General features: G+C 40.6%; 1 protein-coding gene across 2 annotated transcripts; it reads left to right on the top strand.

Moving 5' to 3' along the window:
* The first annotated feature begins 3,701 nt into the window (after positions 1-3,701).
* On the top strand, positions 3,702-19,153 carry Ms4a7 (membrane spanning 4-domains A7). Of its 2 annotated transcripts, XM_051146163.1 has the most exons (7): positions 3,702-3,828; positions 6,485-6,702; positions 11,261-11,395; positions 12,792-12,848; positions 13,931-14,137; positions 16,898-16,999; positions 18,583-19,153. In XM_051146163.1, the coding sequence occupies exons 2-7, from the start codon at positions 6,565-6,567 to the stop codon at positions 18,643-18,645; spliced, it is 702 nt and encodes a 233-aa protein (XP_051002120.1). In that variant the 5' UTR covers positions 3,702-3,828; positions 6,485-6,564; the 3' UTR covers positions 18,646-19,153. The 2 variants fall into 2 exon arrangements, with proteins under 2 accessions (XP_051002120.1, XP_051002119.1); XM_051146162.1 differs by lacking the exons at positions 12,792-12,848; positions 16,898-16,999; positions 18,583-19,153 and having other exon boundaries at positions 13,931-14,993.
* Positions 19,154-26,113: the final 6,960 nt, after the last annotated feature.

Here is a 26,113-nt window from a genome sequence, read left to right as displayed (position 1 = left end):
ACTACAATTGAGATGTAAAGTAAGCAAATTAAAAATAAAAACTTAAAGAAAAAAGAACTATGATCTCTTTATCCACCTATAAGGTGCCAGAACTCACTGTGCAGCCCAGACTGGCACTCAAAATCCTCCCAAGTTCGTTGTACTTAGGTGTGAGCCATTACAGCCAGTTAAAAAGTCATTTTGTCGATATGAAATTTCATCTTCGTGTTTAAATGATATAGAAGTGAGATCTCTACCTTACTCAATCAATAATAATCACATGGATTCTTGGAAACAAATGTGCTAGTAGATTTACTATTGTAGCTATTTCATATTTATTAAAAATGTAAATATGACATTTAAAATTTTTTATTCACGTGTGTGCTCAACATTTACCTTTCAAAGCAATGATGTGCAAATGTACCTCAATGACAATTGTTTTATCTTTCAATCTCACTGCACCCTGTTCAATCTGCTGAATCTGAGAAATAAACTTTGGATAATACACTTGTTTCAAATAATTTACTTGTGCTACCCAGGGGACTGGTTTTTAGTCTGCAGTTGGTATGAAGTCTGAATACAGGAGCACATCAAAGATATCATTCATCATGACCAAGTAGGCTTCATTCCAGGCATGCAGGGATGGTTTAATATACGGAAATCCATCAATGTAATCCACCATATAAACAAACTGAAAATAAAAAACCACATGATCATCTCCTTGGATGCAGAGAAAGCATTTGATAAAATTCAACACCCATTCATGTTTAAAGTTTTAGAGAGATCGGGGATACAAGGCACTTTCCTCAACATAATAAAGGCTATATACAGCAAGCCAATAGCCAAAATCAAAGTAAATGGTGAGATACTCAAGGAAATTCCTCTAAAATCGGGAACAAGGCAAGGCTGCCCACTCTCTCCATATCTCTTCAATATAGTACTCGAAGTTTTAGCCAGAGCAATAAGACAACAAAAGGAGATCAAGGGTATCCAAATGGGAAAGGAGGAAGTCAAATTATCCCTCTTTGCAAATGATATGATAGTGTACATAAGTGACCCTCAAAATTCCACCAGAGAACTCCTAAAGCTGATAAACACCTTCAGCAAATTGGCTGGATACAAAATTAACTCAAAAAAGTCTGTAGCCTTCCTATACACAAATGACAAGCTTGCAGAGGAAGAAATTAGGAAAACCACACCCTTCACATTAGCCACAAGCAATATCTAGGAGTTACCCTAACTAAGCAAGTGAAGGACTTGTATGAAAAAAATTTCAAAACTCTGAAGAAAGAGATTGAAGATGACCTGAGAAGATGGCGTGATCTTCCTTGCTCATGGATCGGGAGAATTAACATAGTAAAAATGGCCATCCTACCAAAAGCAATCTACAGATTCAATGCAATCCTATCAAAATACCTACACAATTTTTTAAAGACATTGAAAGTTCAATTCTGAACTTCATATGGAAAAACAAAAAACCCAGAATAGCTAAAACAATCTTGTACAATAAAAGGTGCTCCGGAGGAATCTCCATACCTGATCTCAAACTGTACTATAAAGCAATAGTAATTAATACTTACAGGCATTTTAAACAATAGTGCATTGTGGGTAATGAAGCCACAGAAAGCAAGACTACAGATAAAAGTGGGAGCTATCATATGGAATTAAAACAAAGCAAAACATTAATTTGTGCATATATTTACAACAAAGTCACACTTAGGGCACACATAAAGCCTGGTCATTGGTGGTTTGTCTGCTTAGAATTTCTTAGAGCAATGGTAATTTATGTCAACAGCAGCTTTAGCTCAAGTACACTAGTAGTGTATAAGCATCCGCCGTGGCATCGGTGTGTCCGGCCTTCTCTCCATCGCTGCAGCATCCCTTCTCTGCTCCTTTCTGTCGTCTTCTAGGCTGTCCTCTTTTAGACTAAGGCAATGGGTATGGTTTGGTTTTCCACTTGTTTCTGGTTTTAACTTATTTTGGGCTTTTATGAGACATACTTAACTTCTTATTTAAAATGTTTTTATTGAAAATAAAATTGTGTTTTTCTACAGGACATTCTGATCACTGTTTCCTCCTCTTCTTCCAGAACTTCTCCCAGACCTCCCCTCCCCACCCATCCAACTCCACATCTTCTTTCTCTCTTTGGAAAACAAAGAGAATAAAACAAGGCAAACAGAAAAACAGAGAAAATAAAAATGGAAATCACAGGAAGCACATAAACATGCATGCACACACACATACACACACACCATAAAAACACAAAATCATAAATTATAATGGATAAACAAAAGATAAGTAAGAGTTTTTAAGTGCCCAAACAAAGCAGTATGAGATAAAACATCTCCAAAAAATACCATTGTGTTTATTCATTTTATGTTGGCCATCTACTGCTGGGCTTGGGGCTTCCCTTAAGTGTGGTTTGTATACCCAGTGAGACTCCATTGGAAGAAACTAGTATTTCCCTTGTGAGCAGTTGTAGAGATCTACTTCTTCAAAATGGTTTCCAACTAGCTGTCAATTACCTCCATTTCTAAAAGCTCTATGAAGCATTTTGCCGTCAAAATGTTTGTTCAAAGCCAGAAGGTAGAGAGGCACCCCCCAACAGGAACAGCAAGAGAGTCTCCATGGGCCCTTTCAGTTTACAGATAATCTGGAAAAGGTACTGTTAGTAAACTCTCCCAAGAAAGATGTTCCCCATTTTTCAAACCTTATAGTCAATTTGGGAGCTGGAAACCCCTAGACTGTGTCCTTTAAGCATACTTAGTCCCATGAGTCTCTTGCCCTTCTAGAACCCTGGACTCTAAAAAGATTTAAGGACCTTGTAATAAACACACTGGAAGTTGGGTTTAGAGTAAATACAGAGGTCATTGATAACTTGGACTTGAGTTTTGTGCTGGGTGATAGATCTACAGATATATTTCCATTTTTCAACAGGAAAGTTCGTTCAGCACCATTTGTTGAAAATACTGTCTTTTTCCATTATGTATTTTGTTTGTTTCATGCATTTTGTTTGTTTGCTTACTTTCTTCTTTGTAAGAAATCAGATGGTCCTTAGTTGTATGGAATTAGGTCTGGATCTTCAGTGCTATTATATTGACTGGGATGTCTGCTTTCATGCCAATACTGTGCTGCTTTTTATTACTATAGCTGTGTAGTACAACTTGAAAACTGGGATAGTGACACCCCCAACAGGTTTTTTTAAATCAGAATTGTTTTAGCTATACTGGGTTCTTTTGTGTTTCTGTAGGAAGTTGAAGAATTGTGTTGGAATTTTGATGAGGACTGCATTGAACCTATATATTCTTCAATTTCTTTCTTCAATGTCTAGAAAAAATACACAAATAAATATTGAAATTCTCTCAAATCCAAATGTAGCATTGTTATTAACAATAAGTCTAGTTTTTATAGACTTTCTACATCCTTTCTCATTAATTCTGCATCAGCCAGATGTTGAATCCATTCTTCATTCAACAAATAGGAAGACAGACTTAATGCAGCCAGAGACTTCCTTCACTCCATACAGAAATGCAGGGAACGATCCCTGACTGGAACACAGCCCTTTGTTTCCTGAGATGATTTTATTTTGTCTGATTTTCCCAAACATCAAAATTCAGAAAAGGGAAGCAGAGAAACTTTTTATTTGCCAACTGCTAGTAATTATTGCAAATTCACATCCTGTGTAGTCATGAATACCTTCCGGGAAAGCACACAAGCTGCTTGCGTGGCAAAAGCAGACAGTGAAACTTGTGGAGGGAACAGCTGGTGAGAGGTGGAGCCCAAGATCTCCCAGGAACAGAGTGAGCTGGCCCAGGGGTGACGGCACACAGGACAGGGCTGTGAGGACAGGTAGGAACCTGGGCGTGGATTAGAACTCCTGGGAGAGATTATGCTCTGTATAGACAGCCCGGGAACTGGCTCCTCATCTTGTTTTTTTGCTGACCACCTGCATAAACTGGTGAGTCAGATGCCCACTTGCGGTCTCAGTTTACGTACTTGCTGAAAAGGAAAACACCCTTAGATTTCACTTGAGATTTGGAGCGATGACCTTCTATGGTTCCCTGTATTTTCCCCACTGTTGCTACTCAGTCTTACGAACCATGTTCTCAAGAAGGCTGGGATTGAGAAAATGTTGAATTTGGAAGCTAGGGTTCTAATCTAATACCGCAACACAGAAAAGCCTTGTGTGCAGAGGTGTTTGTCTGAATGGTAGAGACTGTGGAATCCTTTTCGAAAGCAATGGGCCACCCCCGCTTCGCCTCCACATAATGAATGCTGAAGGCAAAGCATCCTCTCCATTGTTGGATTTGAAGGTGACGGGTCAGTTGGCAGTTATACCATAAAATGTAAGGAACTTCATTATGTAGAGTTCTTGCTAAAATAGCCATATGTATCCAAATTTAAGTACAAGAGCTTAACTTCTGAAACTACACCTCTACGTGCTAACATAAGTAGATAACTGAATGCATAAAATAAGTGTAAGTTTTATAGTGTGTTAAAGGGCACAGATGTTTCTTACAGCATTGTTCATAGTGGTAAAAAAAAAAAAAAAAAAAAAAAGAATCAACCAGAATGATCATGACTATGCATCCAGTTTAATGAAAGACATTTATTTGAACTTACTACTTGATTTTTAAATTACAGTTAAAATCTAGTTACATAAGTGTGTGGATTTGGGATATCAAATTTATTCATGTCGTGACACTCTCATGACCATCCAACTCCAGAACTTGGTCATCTTTCCAAAGTGGACCCATATTCTCTAAATAGCTGCTCTTCACCTCTTGCCCAGCCCTTGGCAGCCATCATTCTATTTTCTACAAAACTGAGTAGTCAGGTACTATGCAGCACCTGACTTTCTCTGACTGACTGACTCCACTTATCATCTTGCTTTTGATGTTTATCAAAGTCCATGTTATATGTCAGAATATAGCATTTGGCTTTTATACTTAAAGCTGCTATAGTAATTAGTCAAAGAGGTCTAGTGACAAATGCCAAATGCAAAGAAGTCCTAAATAGATGGAATGACCATTTATACAGTGCTATAATTTGTGTAAAATTATACATAAGGAGAGAGAAATTATGAGAGGAAAAGGGAGCACAAAGGATATTGAAATGGATGATTTTGTATTAATTATTGAGGATTTGGGAATATTTGGATTCATGCAAATGTTTTTAGTTGAAATTGTTGTTTTATGTTCTTTTAAAAAGAGACCAATCATAAAATAACAGAAAATAAATGCACACAATGTTGACAGGCTAGACAGCATCAACTTGGCATCTAGTTCCTAACATGCAGCTTAGACTAAAGCATGCAATATAGTTATTGGATATGGGACCTGGCAAATCCAGGAAGGAGATGACAATTAGAGACATCGGTTATTAAGATTAATTGGAGGGGATTGTGTTGATGTGTCTAGCAACAAAAAACAAGTCAAAATCCAGGTTTCCTGATACGGGAGCAGTTCTGGAAAGAGACACCTTTGCCACACTTCCCGAGGATCACAGCCATTCCTCCAGGCAGAGTGAACTCACGAGTGACAGTCGATGCTTCAGGTGCAAGCAGCGTTTGGCTTCCATTGCAGTGCCACCCCCATCTCTCCCATAGGAGCAAGATCCTGAGGTTCATTTTGGTACTGTTGACCTGGTGGAGCACTGTTCGTTGCCAAGTGCAACTGTTAATATTAGAAAGGAAGAAAACGCAATGTGAAGAGAATTAATGTCACATTGAGGAAAATATTGCAAGACCCTGAGCCCAGTAGACTTAGCTCATACACCTCCAAGTTAGGCAAACACAGACTGGGGATGATTATATTTGCTACAGTGTGTTAAACATATGAGATGTAGCAGGTAAGTGCTTTCTGTGACTTTCATTTAATGAAATGAACTTATTAGCCTAGAGTCACTAATATATGAAATGGACTTAATAACATCGGGGTCTAAGACCCTTAAGAGGAGTGAGACCTTTGATGCTCTAGTGCCTGGAATTCAGTGTAATCAAGTTAGTGTTTATATTAATAGTTACTAAGCTGGTAGAAGCAAAGGGCACATTCTGGATCAGATGTGTTCTTTTTACAGACAGACAAGCTATTGCACAATAATTTAATAGGGAGAAAATGAAGAGGAGAGAACTGGACAGTATAAATGTAGCTTTAGTGTGATACAAGATTGTACTATAGGGGAAGCAGAGGTACACAAGGCAGAGGAAGGGAGCTAAAGTAAAGGATTTGAGAAACAGGCAGTGAGGTGAATACACTCAGGTTTTCAGGCAAATTCTGTTTGGATTACTAACCTCCAAACTGTGAAGTTCCCCAAATGTTTGCAATTTCCCCAATAGCATGTTTTTGCTCATCATGGGTGGAGTGCAGCAAGCAGTCTACCTCTCCTATGCTCCCCCTGAGACCCACATCAAGTTTTGTTTGTAAAAACAAGCCAGTCCATGGTCATCACATCCTGAACGTGCTCAGTTCTCACCTAAAGTAAAGTCTTTCTTCACTCCCTGCAGACTCTGGTGACTGTGGGTATCTGTCAGTCAAACCCTGTGAACTAACCGTATCCAGTGCTGCTTCTAGCATTGGCAGCATCATGCTTAACACCAAGAGGATTGGGTGGGGCTGTCTTCCAAAGGACACCATTATCCACAAAAGAGAGAAAGACGGACACACATTCCAAAAAGGAGATGACCTGAAGATTGGTGAGCCAAATGAAGCCACAGTTCTTGGGGTAAGCCCATCTCATTAGAAGGAGAACATGGACAGATACATATTAAGAATGTGCCCAGACTACGGAGCTATAGTGGGTCTGCAAGCATCCTTGATTTGTTTCTGGCTAATCCCACAAGCTAACCAGAAAGTGAAATACATCTTTATGAGAAACTATATCCTCCTAGGGCTTTCATTTAAAACAACTATAGCCACTTGTGCTTTTCCACAAGAATATTGTACAATTACGAAGTTAGTTTCTGCTCATTATCATTAGTGGAGAGTTCTGACTTAGCCATATGATTTTATTTAGTCTGATTAAGTTAGGTCTTCTTGCTTGGTGCTTGTTTTTCAAACATTTTGAGATGACACCGTCTAGATTGCTTTCATCCACATGTTTCTCTTTGTCTACATGAGCAGTTGTAAGACACCTAAGTATCAACATCATTACCACTCATAGGCAGGCCCTACTCACCACAGGATTCTGAATACTTCCTTTTAAGACCCAACCCCTACTTCTTCCCACCTTCAGAACCCTCCCAAAATGTGTTTTCTGTGATGCAAGGTCCATTAACACTTTCATACCCTCTTTAAAATATGCTTAATTTAAATAGAGGTAAAACTTCCATTCAAATGGTTGGGAGGGGTAATCTAAGTATCTCCAAAAACAATATAGATAATTAATGTAGTTTCTTGGTTCCTTCTCGGGGTTTGGATAAGTGTTCTTACGCTGAAGACTCTGCACACTTGGGACACAGAACTAAGATGATTCAAGCTGGATATGAAAGCCTCTTTCCTTTGATTTAGTTTCCGTGGTTCCAGAAAATTATATGCCAAGGAGAAGAAACAACTAAACAACTGTGAAACCTATGAACCCTAACACTTACCAGCATAGCAAGATGTGCATAGAGGTGAAATGCTAGTCACTCACATATCAGTGGCAGCCAACAGCTGTCTAACTGGCCTGAAGGCCCACACAGCAGGAGGGAACTCACGCCTGGTATTGGAAACCCAGCCAGCTACCTGAGGCTCGTGAAGTCACAAAACTTAGAAAATAATTTACCACAGCCACCTTGCTAGACCAACATAATTCGCGACTACATCTTAAATCTTAACCATCAGCTTCTTGACCTCTCCTCATTTCTCAAATGCTTCTTTCTTTATTGAGCCAGCAGCACACTGTTTCCTGAAGGCACTCCTTCACCAATACTCACCCCAGATCATTGGAAAGATGTCAGTATTGTCTTGGCTTCTCGGGACTCTGAGACCAATCTTTTAGCTTTCTTCTTGCCCCATTGAATACGCCACTTCAAAGACTCATTCAACTAGGTGACTATTTCACAATCTGCATGCCAATCACCACCACTGCTTCCAACGGATAGATGACAGACAGATAGATAGATTGATAGATGATATATAGGTGATAAAATTATAGATTTTATCTATACAGATATAGATTCTGTATATGAAAGAAAGAGTGGCATTTGTCTTTTTTCCTCCCATTGTTTTCTCTTATCTCCGACCTCTTGGACCACTTCCCTCCCCCGACATTTCCTCTTCTATTTACATGTTCTATGTATATATGTGTAGACACACACACACACACACACACACACACACACACACACACACAGCTTATTAGAGAAAACACAGTATTTGTCTTTCTGAGCCTGTCTTATCTTTCTTAGTATGATGGTTCTTAGTTCCACCCACTTCACTATCAGTGACATTATTTTACTCTTCTTCATTGTTAAATAAAAATTAGCTGTGAAGACCACGTTTCCTTCTTCCTTCTATCTGCTATTGGACATCTAAATGGTTTCATGCCTTGGCTATTGTGTAGCAATGAGCTTGGCTGTGCAGGCCTCTCTGTGGTATGCTGACTCTGATTCCCGCAGGGAAATACCCAGGATTCATCATCTGGGTCATATGCTGGTTCTGATTTAGTTTAAGGTTTTTTTTTTGTTTTGTTTTGAGGAACCACATGTTCACTTCCACAGTGGCTGCACTCCCACCAGCATTCCCACCAGCAGCATTCGATAGTTCCTCTTTCCCCACATCTGCTGTCATCTGTTTTCTGGATGACAGCCAGTCGGATTGAGATGAGAAGAAATCTGAAGTCAGTTTTTACTTACGTTCCTCTAATTAGTCATTAGGATATTGAATGTTTTTTTTAAATATTTGTTGGTGATCTGTATTTCTTCTTTTGAAATTGTTTATTCTATTCACTCGCCTAATTATTAGTTGACTTGGCCTTTCTTAGGATTTAATTTAGGCAGGTTCTTCATAAGATATACTGTCATTCATAGTTTTATTTTTTTAATTGTTTCATTTTATTTATTTGTTTGTTTGTTTACTTTACATCCTGTTCAGGGTCTCATGCCTCCTCTCTTCCCAGTCCCACACTCCCTCTCTCTCCTCCATAACCCGACTATACCTCAGAAAAGGAAAGCCCTGTTTTCCCATCTACCCCAGCTCATCAAGTTGCACAGGCTGAGCATATCCTCTTCCCATGTGTCCTAGCAAGGTAGTCCTTCTAAGGTGGAGTGATCAAAAAGCTGGCAGTAGAGTCCCCGTCAGAGACAGACCCTATTCCCCTTACTAGAGGACCCACATGAAGCTTGAACTGCTCATCAGCTACATCTGTGTAGGGGGCCTAGGTCCAGTCCACGCATGATCTTTGGTTGATGCTTCAGTCTCAGCATGCCCCTCTGGGCCCTGGTTAGTTGGATCTGTTGGTCTTGTGGAGCTACTGTCACCTCCAGGTCCTCCTATCCTTCACCCTACTTTTCCACAAGACTTCTTTCACTTCATCCATTGTTTAGCTGTGAGCCTCAACATCTGTTTGGATGAGAAGTGGCTGGGTGTAGCCTCTAAGAGGACAACTCTGCTAGGCTCCTGTCTGTAAGCACAGCAGAGTATCATTAATAGTGTCAGGGGCTGGCTCTCTCCCATTGGGTGGGTCTTAGGTTGGGCCAGGCATTGGTTGGACATTCCCTCAATCTCTGCTCTATCTTTATCCCTGCACATCTTGTAGGCAGGGTAAATTTTGGGTCAAAGTTTTTATGGGTGGGTTTGTGCCCTACCTTTACTAGGAGTCTTGTCTAGGTAGAGGATATCCTTTTCTGTCTCTATGGTCCCTGCTACTAGGAGTCTTTGCTAGAGTTTCCCTCATATCATTCCAGGAGCCTACCCTGACATAAGTCTTCAGCTTGTCAGGGAGATGCCCCAGCCCACAATTTCTCTTTTCTGTTCTCCTGCTCCACTCTTCCCAGGTTCACCCTCTGACATTTCACTTTAGTGTTTGTTTACACTGCTAGACAGAGACATTTTTTTTTTTTTTTTTTTTTTAGCTCATGTAATCTTGTCAATTTTCCCCATTGTTATCTGGATTATTGAGCGTGGTTTCATAAAATCCTTACATCTCAAAGGGTTTCCTGACATTTGGCTCTACCAGTTTCCAAGCATCAAACCTTGCCTTAACATAGCTGATCTACTTTTAATTACTTCTGTGCAGGTAAGAGATGGGATCTGCTTCACTCTTTGACACGTGGATTTCTGGTTTCCCCAGAAACCACATTTGTTGTTGTTTAACAAAGTATCTTTGTTAAATATTAGGTGAACATATCAATGTGAGTTCTCTTCTAGATTTCTTCTACTCCATCTATTTAATCACAAATCTCTATCCCTGAAGCGCCCCAATCCTTGACTATATGTCCTAGTCCATCCCAGTTGCCATGGAACTTGTCTTTACATGGTGTATCTAAGATGTAAGATTCTACCAGACTGGCTTTCATTTCCTTCTTGCCTGCCAGTCGGTACATGGGTATTCAGTGACCAATTGTGGTTCTTCGATGAGGAATTGACTTCTCTTATTATGGAAATAAGTGTTTTCCCTTTATTTTGGGTTGCTTTTCCTGTGTGCGAATTAGAATATATATTCAGCATTGAATAAAAGTATGAATTCTCCATTAACCTGGAGAGGCCAAACAACATTCCATTTCTTCTTTTGACATTGGTGCAAGTTTGTACTTCCTCATGTTTCTCACCTGTAATAAGGATGTGATGTAAACTGCTTAGAATGCAGACACCCTTAAACAAATGTGAACAACTATGACTACTGGAATGATGAAAATAACAACTATTCTTAATATCATATGACAAAAAAAAAAGTATGACTGACAGCACTGGAAATTTGATGTTCAAAGGCTCTCAGTTGAAGCCAAGGTCTATACTGAGACTCCCAAGGGAAGTTACTTCTTTCACCTAACTGGGCTCTAGTCCAGACAACTTTTCCCAGTGACTTTTCTAAAAAACAGAAATGATATGTGAGATAGAGTTTTAAGAATTATATCATTCACATGATCACTTCCTAAATTTAACAAGCCTTTCAAAAATTAAAAGAAATAAATTTTGTATTTTTCTTTTAGAATAGGATTATTTGTTCCTTATGGGGTTTCTTCCTTTTAATATAGGAATTAATAGCATATTTTACAGTGCGTATGAGTCAGTGTGTATTCAATTAATCCCTTGCATCTGCGTAAAGCATGTTCTAGAAGTCCCTGTCTTGTGTGTTGCAGACCATCCAGATACTATGTGCCCTGATGATTGCAAGTTTGGGGGTCATTTTGGTGTCAGCTTCCTACTCTTCCAACTTCAGGCCAGAAGCCTCCTCCACCTTGATGTCTGGGTACTCGTTTGTTGGGTCCCTGTGTGTAAGTAAAGCATCGACTCCAAAACAGTGTGCGCTTTCTAAATATACACCAGGCATTCAGGCACAGAATGGCTTCATCTTCTAGAGGAAACAATGCAGGAGGAAGCCAGCTCAACATTCCTGTCATTACCCATGTATATTTCTCCCATTCAAAAGTTGGCACCTCAGAAGGGGTCTAAATAGGACAGGAGGTTGGAGGAGAAGGCAACACACTGGGAACATCAGCAAATCTCATAGCTGACGTCACATCCTGTTAGACAGGATGGTGATATTTTTCATAGCCCTCTTTGAGACTTGAAGAGGCCATTGGATTCTAGCCATTTTAAGAGCAAACAATTAGTCAGGTAGACAGTGAGGAGGCTGGTTAAACAGTAAGCTTGGACCTGTAGCAGATGCCACGGGATTGCAGACATTTCTCTCAGTAATGACAAGACTCCTGGGAGACAGGCATTCCACAGCTTCTGGGTTACCCTGAACATCTGTGGAGCTCTTAAGCTTCTTATTATGATAGTTCATGGACAACAACCTTACTGGATCTTATTTTCAGAGGAGCTAGGCCCAATGTATACATCCTACCAATGAGCAGTTCTCTTCCATAGAGAATCTTACAAAAATGAGGGAAAGAGGCACGTTCTGAGAAGATGAATAGCATAGAGGATTTTTAGTGACCTTGTTTCCTGCATGGGAACAGCTGCACAATGTGAAAGAAGGTCTGCCCCTGTCCCCAAAGCGTAATTTGTCCCTGACTCCATGACCTAACCATAAGCCTCCACACTTCTTAGTGAAGCTCCTGCTAGTTCGTCCTTGGCTGTCATTATTGTGACTACTCAAGCACAGGCAAAATCAATGTTTCCGCTTCCCACACCATCACTCCTCCACTTGCTAGGCCCAGCATGCCACTGGGATCCAATGCTGGCTTCTTCGTGGTTATGATAAAGTTTCCATATCCGATCTTGTCATCCTTACTTCCAAAACTCTGGGTAATACTTAGTCCACAGACACCAATAGCTTCAGTTCCATATTTTTCTGTCTCTTGCCACATGAGAGGCTCTTCCCTGGGCTCTTCTGTTGGCCTCCTTGTCTGTATATTGTCTCAAGTCATTGACCTGCCTCCACTTCTTCTTTCAATTTAACAATTTAGTAGTATTTGTGGCATTTTGTCTGCAGAAACTGCTGCTTTCCAATAATATAAGCCCAACCTTCATGAGCAGATATCTGTTCTTCAAAGTCCACAGAACCATCCCAAGCAGATATGAAGCTCCCTTAGCAATATGGGCATGTCATTCCTGCAGGGCTGTCTCCCCAAAAGTTTCCCGTTCTTTATTTTTCCCTCAGTGATTTGAAAAAAAAAAGTTTAGGACAGTTCTCTTTCTTTTACCTCTCTCTCTCCTGAACAGTTTGCCACTGCTGGAGTGCTCTCAATTATCTCTGGGAAAATCTCAACCAAACCCTTTGTAAGTATGAAGACCATTAAGCCCCACTTGGTTGGAATAGTTAGAACTTCATAGTTAATTTTTCTAGTACCAATCCTCCATTGCACAGTTTAGGGGAATGAAGCTCAGAACAGGTTAGGGAGCATATATTCTTCAGATGGCTCAGGGGCACACTTGGCAACTCACTTCTGAGGTGAGTGCATTACTTTTCCACAGAAAAACTGAAACCCAGAGTGGAGAGGAACTTGCCTGGTCAAGCACACAGAGTGTAGTAACAGCTAATATGGGAGTCTATATTTCTTGATTTCCTAGCCCAGAACTATGACCCCATCCAATGCTGAAAACTCTTCAACCACCCCACAACTTCTGGGTTTATACTCCAGCTTCTGTCATTAGGAGCCTGTGCCAGTTCCTAAACCACCTGTGTGTTCTCAGCCATAGCCAGCCAGACCCTGTGTCTTGTGGAATCAGGTTGTGGCTTTTCCACCTTGGTGGGTTTGTGGCAGGAAGTAGGAAAGGCTGCTTCCCACAGGAGCAACAGTTTTAGCTGCTTCCTTCTACTGTGTTTCCAAGGCTATGGGCCCTTCATTGTATTATTTGGGAGTGTGCACAGCAAGAACTACGGGGACTAAGCCCACACACCAGTACTTCTTGCCCTTTCACAGAGGGAGACAGAAGGCTCACATTTGTCAAATGCTTGTCAAGCGAATGTACACATTATCTTCCTTAGGCCAGATCACCCTGCAAGCTAGTCATCCTCTACAGTTTGCTTCCACTGTCTCTCAAGCAGCTTCTTTGTGTGATGTGAAGCCTTATTCTGGGTTCTCCAGAGGATGGCAAAGGCCATAGTCTGAAAGATCTTCAAAGGAAGACTAATTCTAAGAACACTGGGGAAGTCAGTGGAGATACTGGCAAGCAGACAAAGAGCCTGAGTGTCCCCTGTGACACCCATTTCCTATAGCTATAATATCTGCCTGATAAGAGGTCACAGATTATATTGGAAACCATTCTGAGGAAGCACCACTGAACTATAATGGACAGAGGGAACAGAGAATCCTGCACCAAGCCTGTGATGAGAACCTCACACGTAGTCTCTCTTCTAGGCACTGAGCAGCCTGGCCTCCAATGGAGCAAGCTCTGTTGTTGCTGGAATCGGTCTCTTCCTCCTCTCCCATAGCCTGGTGGCCCTGGGAACTGTCCTTCCACACTGTAACTCAGAAAAGAAATTCCTGTCCTTATTGACTTACTTGGAATCCCACCTTTGGAGGAATGATGACTACAGCTGTCACCTGGCTCATGTCAGTGCTATAGTAAGTAGTTTCAGACCAAATATCTTGTCATGTAAAATGCCACCGTCTTCCCTTTGGACAGTTTCTGCTTTTTCAGCCATCTCTGGTCATGTTGGTCTGACTGTCTGGGGCAGACAGGAAGAAAACCAATAAACAAGTATGAGAGACACTTGGCAGACTGGGTGTGGAGGAGGTGCATGAAACGCAGCAAGCAGAAAGAGGAGGGAAGGGGGAAAAGATGAAGAAAATACAATGGAGAGTCTTAAATCACAATAGGCAATGTTATTATTTGTTATTTGTGTTGAACTTGAATTTGAACAGAAAAGCTCAACCCAGTAGAGATATTTGCCTTCTGATCACATGTACTCTGAGACTTGGAGCAGACATAAAGTGCTTAATCCCCTAAGTGCACATGGCCTAGGGCTGGCAAAGAGAGAGAAGGTTTAGGAAGGAGGCAGCTAACCAGTATATCTAACTCCTTTGGAAAACATTATTCTTGGGCAGAATTTTCTTAGCACTTTTCACAAATTTGACAGCCACCAACCATTGATAGCGACAAGCCTGGCTGAGTCCATTTTCTAAATGTAGGATTATAGAGTCTAAATCATAACAATGAGCCATTTAAGAAGGAAGAGTGTTCTTTCATGGCTTCTCCTACTGGAGCAATGAGTGATCAAGTTCCTGTCTTTCATTCCCTTGTGTCCATCTGAGGTTGAAGCCTTGGAGAATGTGTGAAGGTTTTTAGATTCACTGTGTATGAGTCTGAACATGTGAGTAGATCAAAAGTGTTGATCTGGGAACTTGGGGAAGCAAACAGAGCAGAGACTCATCTGGTTAAAAGTGAGCATGAGAGAGGCTAGAAGATCACACTGCAAGAGAGACAAGGTAAGGCAATGTGAGAGAAGCACCTTCCACTGGGGTACTGTTTTTATTAAGATTCGCTTCAGGACATCAGATTGTCTCCCACACTCATTCAAATAGAGCCAAAAAGAACTTCCTAGGCACCAGAAAAGTTGCAGCATGGCAGAGTAAGCTAACTTCAAAGGGGTGCTAATTTTTAATAAATACAGCATCAAACTGAACAAAAGAAACAGAGAGACAGAGAGAGAGAGAGAGAGAGAGAGAGAGAGAGAGAGAGAGAGAGAGAGAGAGAGAGAGAGAGTTTAAAACTGAAAGAAATAAAAACAAGTTGGAGGAAGAAAAAAAATAAAGATGGCACAGAGTGCAGAAGCTAACAAAGATTCTAAAGCCAAATCATCAAAACAGAAAACCGGGAGATTCTGCACAGAAATAGGTGCCAGAGACTAGGATACAAAACTTGGAACGCCCAGAGGAAGAGTATAGGGTTGTCAGGCTTGTAGGAGCTCATAGGAGCAAGAGCCCTGCAGATGTATTAGGAATAGAAGTTGAAAATCATTTTACTTGTGTCATTTGGACAAGGAAATGATACTCAATATCCCAGGAAGTTTCATGAATCTCCGCCATCAACTCACTCAAGCCCACGCTGATGGCACGTTCCACAGAAATCACAGTTCCATAGACACTAGGCGTGCTTCTAATAAAGGTATTTTAAAACTGCTTCTGTATTTTCCAAAAGGTCCTTACAAAATCAGACTTAAAGCAACTCTCTAGGCGGAAGACCAACAGAGCTAACTAACCAGGGCCCAGAGGGGCTTGCTAAGACTGAAGCAGCAACAAAGGGCCATTCATGGACTGGACTTAGGCCCCCTACAGAGGTGTCCAGTGAACAGCTGGGGCTTCATGTGTGTCCCCTAGTAAGAAGAGTGGGGATTGTCTCTGACATGGACTCTGTTGCCTGCTTTTTGGTCACTTCCCCCTGGTGGGGCTGCCTCACCAGGCCACAGGAGAAGAAGATGGACTCAGTCCTGTTACAACTTGATGAGTTAGGATAGGTTGGCTGGGAGCGAGTACTCCCCTTTTCTGAGGAATAAGGGAGTGGGTAGGAAAAGAGAGAGGGAGGGTAGAACCAGGAGGAGTGGAGGGAGGAGATATAATCATGATGTGAAGTGAATAAATAAATCAATTAATTAAAACTCTTGAGATCAGGCTAGGCCATGGTGGCACACACCTTTAATCCCAGCACTTGGGAGGCAGAGGCACGTGAATCTGTGTGAGCTCAAGGCCATCCTGATCTTCAAAGTGAGTCCAGTACAGCCAGGATTACACAGAGAAACTCTGTCTCCAAAATAAAACAAAAACCTGACATCAGTGAAAAGCATATTTAATGCATCTGAAGAAATATTTCATTAAATCATATCAAATTAGAAAAATGTCAATGAAACAGGCAGAAGTTACACAGAAAGGTTGAAATGAACATGAGTTCTAACAGAAATGAGTGGGAGAGAGAGACTATGAAATCTGAGAGTTTTTCAAAATTGAAGACATAAAATCGCATGCTGAAAGAATCCAGGGAAGACCCTATAGGGTAAATTAATTCAAATGGCCACCTATAGACAGGACGAATGAAAAGCACCAAGGATAAACAGGCAACGGGGAAAGAAAACAGAAAGAGATGGCCAGTCACTCTTCTCATCTCTGTGTGATCACTAAGACACCAGAAAAAGGAAGCAGAGAAAAGGATTGAGCCACTGTCTCTGCTCCTTCTGGTCTCCATTGCTAATGGCTTCAACACCCACATGGACCCTGCCCCAACCCCTACCTCCTCTCAGGGGCCACAGGCTTGGTTTGGGGTGGGGGGGTGGTGGGGGGGCAGGGACAGGCTTTGTGTGAGGTCCCAGCCAGGCCTGTGCTGCTTTGCAGAGTGGTGTGGCTGTGATGCTCGTCTTCACTGTGCTGGAGCTTTTGCTAGCTACATACAGTTCTGCCTTTTGGTGGAAGCAAGTCTACTCCAACAAGGCTGGGGTAAGTACCTGATCATCTCTGTGACATCCTCTGTGTCCCCGCTCTGAGTTGCAATGATGCAGTCCCAAAAGATCAGATGCAAAGTCTCTTGACTAATGAAAATAAGAGTCACTGAGTGGTCACCTGGTATCACATGATCCCTACAGGGCAGCAGAGCAGAGAACCCTCCCAGAGACACTAGGTGGCTCTAGAAGGTAGCTCATGAAGTTTCATGAATGTCTCAAGATTCCAATAAAAATATAAGGAGACAAATGAGAGTTTACACAGCCTGTTCTTGTTATGGACACTGAGAGCTGGCTTCTCAGAGAATCTCTGTGTCTAAGCCCTCGCTAATATAATTTTCCAAGACTTTACTGGTCTGTATTTTTTCTGCCCCTCCCCTTGCTTACTCTTAGCCTTCTGTGTTATAATTTCAAAGTGTTTTTATGTCTTCTAAATGCTACAGCAAAAAAGAAAACATTATAATATGAACAAATTATGAGTCAACTTCGAGGCTACCAGAAGGCAACAAGATGAGGAAATAGAGAGTGGCACTGCTTGAACTAATATTGCTACAACTATATATTATAATAAAATTGCAACATTGTTACTGTAGAAATATTACTATAATATATTACTATATTTGAGGTAAATATATGAAAATTTTTAAGTTCTACCCCCAAAACCAAGGTGTTAAAAATGGAAATCAATCTGGTGCTTTCTCAGAAAACTGGGAATAGGGCTACCTCAAGATCCAGCTATTCCACTCCCTCGAGTATACCCAGAAGATGCTCCACCATACAACAAGGACATATGCTCAACCATGCTCATAGCAGCCTTATTCATAATAGCCAGAACGTGGAAACAGCCTAAATATCCCTCAGTCAAAGAATGGATAAACAAACTGTGGTACATTTACACTATGGAATACTACTCAGCTATTAAAAACAAAGAAACCCTGAACTTTATGGGCAAATGGATGGAACTAGAAATGATCATCCTGGGTGAGTTAACCCAGACCCAGAAAGACTCACATTGTATATACTCACTTATAATTGAACACTAGCCCAAAAGGGATATCCAATGAAAGTCTTCATTTACCAGGAGATTGGGATGGATGTGAGGACTTCCTATTGGGAATCTAGGTGAGAGAAGTATGGGAGAATGGGAAAAAAGAAGGATCCAGAGGGTCCTATAACCTACAAGAAGAACATCATGATGGGCAGATCTGGACCCAGGGTGTCTGCTCAACCTACTGCACCAACCAAGGACAATACATGCAGTAAACATTGAACTCCTACTCAGATCTAGCCAATGGACAGGATATTCTCCACAGTTGCATGAGAGTGGGGACTGACTCTAACATGAACTCTGGTGTCCCATATTTGACCACTTCCCCTTGGTGGGGAGGCCTGGTGGCATGCAGAGAAAGGATAAGCAAGCTACCAGGATAAGACTTGATAGGCTGTGACCATATGGTGGGGAAGGAGGTCCCCCTTGGTCTTAGACCTAGGGGAGGAGAATAGGGTGAAAGCGGGAGGGAGGGAGGAATGGGAGGATAAAAAGGAGGAGATAACAATTGAGATAACATTTTATTCTTCCAGGGTACATTTTTCCTGCCCCAGTCACAAGATCATACCCAACTTGCCAAAAGCAATTTGTTGTAGTCATGGATATAAAATACAGAAAAAGAAGGAAGAACTCCAGTGCTCATGGCGGAGCTCAGTTGAACTTTCCTGAAATATCAGCCTTGGTAGATCCAAATAAACATCTGAAGAACAGTTTTCGCACTGGACTTTCAATATGAGTCACTTTCTTTGCATTGAAAATCATTTCCTTAAAGTCTATGTCAGCAAAATTTAATGATTCCACATTCCACAATGACCACAAACTTTACAAACTTCTCCAAAGTGAGCAGACACTGTTTCATCTGTTGTTAGATGAGAAAGTGTGTGCTCCTGTGGTGGTGGAAGCTAATGAGGTCATGGAACGGGGTTGGGTCCTTCTCTGTGTTACTTGCACAATGTGCAATACAAGCATTTGAGAGGCTCTGAAAACATGACTTGACAGCCTGTGCAAGGCTTTGGGTGTGATCCTCCAGCAATGAAAAGCAATAATAGATCATAGCCAGTTGAAGCAGAAGTGCCGTGAGTTCAAAGTCAGCCTGAGTACAGAGTTAGGTTCTGTTGAAAGAAAATGACTTATTTCTGTCTCACTTAATTATACACACACACACACACACACATTCATATATATATATATATATATATATATATATATATATATATATATATATATATATATATATATATATATATATGAATTGAATTTAGGACTTTTCACACACTAAGAAAGTTCTTTATCACTGAGTTATATACCCAGCAAAGTGGCTTTATTTTTATTTGGATTCAAAGATTGTAATTATTCATGATATAACCTCTAATTTAAGTATTAGACTGAATAAGATGTTGGATATATAAAAGCAATAGCAACTTTGTTACTGGTTTGGAAAAATCACCATTGCTCACTCAAGTAAGAGAGTTTCCAATGTTGCTCCCCGGAGAGAAATGTGCAACTGTAATAAATACAAAAGTTCTCCAAACATCCAAATATGCTATATAAATGCAGTAGTATATATATTAGTTCCCCACATATCTTGGAACAGTAAAAGGACAACTGAAGTCTATAGTGAATTCAAAAAACAGAGTGTAAAGAGATTAGATCTCTTTTTCTTGGGATGATTTTTTGTTATGCACACAAGTGTGGTGTGTGTGTGTGTGTGTGTGTGTGTGTGTGTGTGTGTGTGTGTGTGTGTGTGTGCAGCTTCAGAGGTCAGAAGTATCAGATGCCCCTTATAGGAAGTCATGATCCACCATATATCAGTGCCAAGAACTGAACTCTAAGCCCTTTGAAAGAGCAGCACACAATCCTTTATTTTCTTTTCATCATCATTATTATTTTATATATTTTAATAAAAATATGATAGTTTCTCTCCTCCCTCCAGCCACTCCCAAGTCCCTTCCCTTGAACTCCTCCCACGTCTCCTCCCTCCCAATAGCCTCTTCCTTCCTGATTTTCTATTGTTCTTATGTGTGTGTGCACATGTACGCACAAATATATTTGAGCCTATATTTGTTATGTGCATATGATTTCAAGGCTGAATCCCTTGTATTGGACAATCATTTATGGGACTCATCCCTGTGAGAAGAAACCCTTCCTATCTGTGCAGCCATTAGTTGTCAGTAGTTCTTTGTCTAAGAGTGGGACCCCATAAGACTTCTTCTCATTCCTTACTAGCATGTCTATTGCTACTGCCATTCGTCTTATTTATGCAGCCATTTCTATGAAAGCCTGTTTCAAACATCACCCTGGTATTCTGGCTGTGATGTAGATATGGGATTCCTATTATCTATTGATCTCTGTATTGTGTTCAGTTGTGGCTTTCAGTGACGGTCCTTATTAGATGTAAAAATAAGGCTTTTTAAAAATGAACGATGATAACTACCCTTAACTGTGGATAAGATTTAGAATGTAGTTAGGAATTATGCTGGTCTAGCAAACTGGGGGTAGTAGTTTTATTCTAAGGTTCTGGCCTCACTAGCCCTGGGTAGTTGGCTGTTTCTGGTACCAGGCATGATTTCCCTCCTGTTGAGTGGACCTTAAGTCCAATTAGATGGTTCTTGGTTGCAGATAAGATATGAGAACCACTAATGAATCTTTAGGGATAGCTTGCCATGCTGGTCATTGTTGTGGCTCACAGGTGAAACAGCTGAGTTTGGATATCAATTGCTTCCCTATTTTGACAGCTTGCCCAGTATTTTCTGGTACCATGTAAGCTAGATCACAGGAAGAGGCTTTCAGATTAGAGCTGTACTGTGTGTGGGGTCTTCAGCAAAATGGTCTTCAACCTATGTGAGGCAACCAAGGGCAGCAGCAGCTATAGTCTATATTGTTTCAAGAGTCACTTGGATTTCTCTGACCAACTATTCTAAAGGAGTGTTTTCATGTCTGGCCCTGGAATTTTTGTTAGTCTATGATTCTTATAGTAAGCATTATAACCGCTAGTGGCATAATGTCTTTTAAGATGGCATAAATAGATCATAGATAGATAGATAGATAGATAGATAGATAGATAGATAGATAGATAGATAGATAGAGTAACACTTACATATGTTATGTATAACTTTAGATAAATATAGAATAATAAGATTCCTGGAAGCTTTATCAAACAACATTCTCCTTCTGTATTAACCACACCCTCTTCTCAATTGTAGTCCTCTCCCATTTTTTTTTTGTTGTTGTTTTTGCTTCAAATTATTCGTATCCTATTATTTCCTTGTCAAGGCCCCATCATGGTCCTCTTATATTTTTCTGGTTTCTGAAGTTACCGCATGTTGTATACTCACATCTGAAGATTTTAATCCAGGAACTACAGGTGACAAAGAACATGCAGCCGTTAGTTTTTCTGGGTCTGAGTTCCTTCACTCAATATAATCTTTTCCAAGCCCATCCATTTGCCCACACATTTCATGATTTCATTTTTCTTTAAAGCTGAATAGCATTACATTTTGTATACATACCCGATTTTTATTATCTATTTTTCTGTTGGATGACATTTAGGTTGTTTCCACTTTTTGGCTATTGTCAATACTGTGGCAAAGACTATAGCAGAAGAGTCCCTGTGAAGCAGGATGTCAGCTTCTGGAAACATATGCAAAGGAGAGGTATCGTGGGCTCGTAGGGTAGATTTACTTTTAGATCTTTGGGGATTCTCCATACTGGCTTCGAGAATGGTTGCACTCATTTTCATTTCCAGCAGCAAATGAAGATTCCCTTTTCTCTATAACCTCACCAGTGCTTGTTGTCAATTGTTTTTGTTTTCTTTTGTTTTGATATTTGTTATTCTTATTGGAATAAGATGAAATTTCAAGGTTGTTTTTATTATTTTCCTAAACTGTTATGAATGATGAGCACTTTTTGAGTTATTTCTTAGCTACTTTAATTTCTTTTCTCAATTGGGTTATTCGGTTTGGTGGTGTTTAATTTCTTGAGTTCTTTATATATTTTGGTTATTAGACCTTTGTCAGATGTAGGGTTGGTGAAGATCTTTTCCCAGTCTGTAGACTGTCGCTTTGTTCTCTTGACAGTGTCTCCTGCCTTACAGAAGCTTCTCAGCCTCATGAGGTCCCATTTATTAATGGTTGACATTAAGGCCTGGGCCATTGGTGTTCTGTTCAGGAAGTTGTCTCCTGTGCCAATATGTTCCAGGCTCTTTCCCACTTTTTCCTCTAAGTGGCTTAGTGTCTCTGGTTTTATGTTGAGGTCTTTAATCCACTTGGATTTGAGTTTTGTGCAAGGTGACAAATATGGGTCCAGTTTCATTTTTTTACACATAGACCTCCAGTTAGACCAGCACCATTTGTTGAAGATGCTATCCTTTTTCCATTGAATGGATTTGGCTTCTTTGTCAAAAATCAAGTGACCATATGTGTGTGGATTCATATCTGGGTCTTCGATTCGATTCCACTGATCAACCAGCCTGTTGCTGTGCCAGTACCATGCTGTTTTAATTACTATTGCTTTATTGAGAACTCTCTGCTTAGATCTCATGCCCATTTTTCATTGGATCATTTGTTTCTTGACTATCTGTGTTTTTGAGTTCTTCATGTTCTGAATACTAATTTTCTGTCTGATGTGCAACTGGCCAAGATTCTCTCCAACTCTGTGGATTTCTTTACTCAATAGATTGTTTCCTTAGCTTCTGAACAAACTCTTAACCAGTAAGAAATCTTTCCAGAGAGGATATTCTAAAGTTTTCACCACACAAAGAAAAAGGGGAAAATAGTAACAATGTATGATGATGGGTACATTAACTTCCTTCGTTGTGATAAACTTCATGCAGTGTACATGTGTATATGAGCATTAAACATTACCCTAGCTGTCCTTGTGCTCCATTTTCTGGCCCACAGCTCAGACAGCATTCTCTGAGGTATACCAGCACCTTGCATGCCAGGTCCCCTTAGGAAACACTTAGCAACAACAAACTGAATCCTGTCCCCTGCATTCCATTTTCTGGCTCACATCTCTGCCTGTATTCCCAGAAGCCTGCCAGCATCAAGGACAATTTAGTAAGACTCTGTTTCCCTAATCCCTTGCCTGCCAAGTCCCCCTAAGTTACACACAGCAATTGTACATTGCACCTTGTCCCCTGTGCTCCATGTTATAGCCCTAACCTAATGAAAAAGATGCCTATAAATGTACAGGGCTTTATAGAACACCAGATAGACTGGACCAAAAAAGAAAATCTTCCTGCTACATAATAATAAAAACACTAAATATACTGAACAAGGAAAGAATATTAAAAGCTTCAAGGGGAAAATGACAAATAGCATATAAAGGGAGACCTTTATATGACACCCAACTTCTCAGCAAGACCCAGAAAGAGCCTTAGCAGATGTCTTGCAGACCCTAAGAGACCACAAATGTCAGCCCAAATGACTATATTCAGCAAAACTTTTAATCACCATAGGGAAATAAAACAAGATATTCCATGAAAAAAATTTTTTTAAAATATCTGTACACAAATACAGACCTACAGAGCATACTAGAAGGAATACTTCAACCCAAGGAGGTTAACCACACCCAAGAAAACACAAGAAATAAATTTACACAACCAAGCCAAAAGAAGGGAAACACACACACACACACACACACACACACACACACACACACACACACACACACACACTACCAAGACCAACATCAAAGAAGCAGGAATTAACAGTCATTGGTCATTAACATCCCTCAATATCAAAGATAGACTTTAGTGAAAATTTTGGGTTTCTTTAAAAAACACTGAAATGTTATAAATTATGTTTTTGTTTTAATCATAGGTATGGAATAGGGAGTTGTTTCAGATTTTCCACAGCTGCCGGCTATAATGAGCATTGTGCTCTAGCAGCGACTTGATTTTGCCAGATGAAGATAGTTTACATTTCAAATTCCGGGGGCTCTTGAGAAAGTATGAATGCTAGAGACTGGAACTGCTTTCACTGTTGCTGCTAATGATGATGATGATGATGATTGCTGGTTGTTCCTGTTGCTGTTGCTGTTTGATGAGTTGCTGGTTGCTGATTAGAGATAACCTGATCAACCCTTCCGCAAGGAACTCAAAGCCCAAACTCAGCAGAAAGTAGTTTAATAATACTGAACCCCTTTTCCTCTCGACTTTCTCTCTTACCTAGTGTTAAGGAATTGGAAGGGATAGGAGTGGTGTATAGAGGTGGGGAAAAAATAACCCAATAAAGTAGCCAAAAATCTTGCTACAATAGACATTACCTTAGAGTAATGGGCTGGAAAAAGGTTTTCCATGCAAATGAACCCAAGAAATAAGCTGGGGTAGCCATTCTAATACCTGATAAAATAGACTTCCAACAAAAATTATTGAAAAAGAGATAGAGAAGGACACTTCATTCTAATCAAAGGAAAAAAAATCCACTGAGATGATGTCTCAGTTCTAAATGTCTGTGGGGCTCATGGGCCATGCTTCCAGAGGAGCTGACATGAAACTGCAAAAATGGAGCATGTTCAAACCCTGGAGATCTCACACTTGAGGTTTACAATCACATCCCGAGAATGGAAGATGTGAGACAAAGCTCTCTTCTGCTTCTGTGCCTGCCTCAGGAGCATGTGACACAACCCCAAGGTGGCTATAGGTGGTCAGTCACATGAGCTTGTCACCTCTTATCTTTCCCCATGCATATAGAGCATGGCCAGTGTCCTAAATCCCGATAAAATGCATTCATCTTCAAAACCCCTCCCCACTGCCCAAGGTTTACAAGTCCCTGTTTCACAGGAAATAAAGTGGCAAGCACCATCTACTTCTCCAAAGAGTGTCTGAGACTAGCTGTTTATTCTGAACTGTAGCACTTCCTTCTTCCCAAAGAATTCATCCTTTGAACCCCAGACTGGACTGCCAGGCATACAGTCACTGCAGAAGTGGCACGGCCATCACTAGAGTCCCCCTAGTTGCAACAAGCTTCTGCTGTCTATCTCTGGCCTGCCACAGTGCTGATCTGTAGAGCTATCTGCCTGCCGTTTCCAAAGCAGCCACTCAACTCGCCCAAGGCTAGACAGGCCCTCATTGCCATCTGACTCAGTCTTGAAGCCTTGGGCTCCCCACTGCCACCTAGCCTAGTACCAGGAGCCCAGGTAGAAGAGCAGTAATGCTTACTATGGAGAAAATTCTCTTTTTACCGTAACCCTGGCTGGACCAGACATCTTGTGACATTACTTCATCCCACAGTCACTCAGGGCCCCGTGCTTCATCTTTTCCTCCCAGAGATCATAGGTTCTTGGATCTTCTGGCAGAGAAGTGCACACTTCCAGTGGCATCCAGCAGTACCCAACAGCCCTTCCAGGAGATGTGGAACCACAAATATATATGCCCCCAAATTTAAGAACACCCAGGTTCATAAAAGAAACATTACTAAAGCTTGTATTGCACAATGAACCCCACACACTAATAGTGGGAGGCTTTACCCTACTCTCACCAATGGACATGTCACCCACACAGAAACAAAAAAGAGAAATAATAGAATTAACAGATGTTATGACTCAAATGGACTTAACAGATGTCTACAGACCATTTCACGCAACCACAAAAGAGTATTCTTCTTCTCATCACCTCATGGAAATGTTTCCAAAACTGACCTTATAATCAGTCACAAAACAAATCTCAGCAGGTACAAGAAAATTGAAATAACCCCCTGTATCTTATCAGATCACCAGGGATTAAAGCTAGTCTTCAATAACAACAGAAGTGGCATAATGCCCATAAACTCATGGAAACTGAGCAACTCTCTATTCAATGATCACTGGGTCAGGGAAGATACAAAGAAAGAAATTAAAGACTTTCTAGAATCCAATAAAAATAAATGTATAACTTACCAAAACTTATGGGACAAAATGAAGCAGTGCTAAAAGGAAAGCACATAGCACTAAGTGTCTTCAAAAAGAAATTAATGAGATCCTAACCACTTAACAGGACATCTGAAAGCTCTAGAACAAGAAGAAGAAAACATGCCCAAGAGGGGTAGATGGCAGGAAATAATCAAACTGAGAGCTGAAGCCAAT

The sequence above is a fragment of the Acomys russatus genome, chromosome 5, assembly GCF_903995435.1.
Source record: "Acomys russatus chromosome 5, mAcoRus1.1, whole genome shotgun sequence".
Lineage (NCBI taxonomy): Eukaryota > Metazoa > Chordata > Mammalia > Rodentia > Muridae > Acomys > Acomys russatus.
This window is presented reverse-complemented; position numbering and strand designations above follow the sequence as displayed.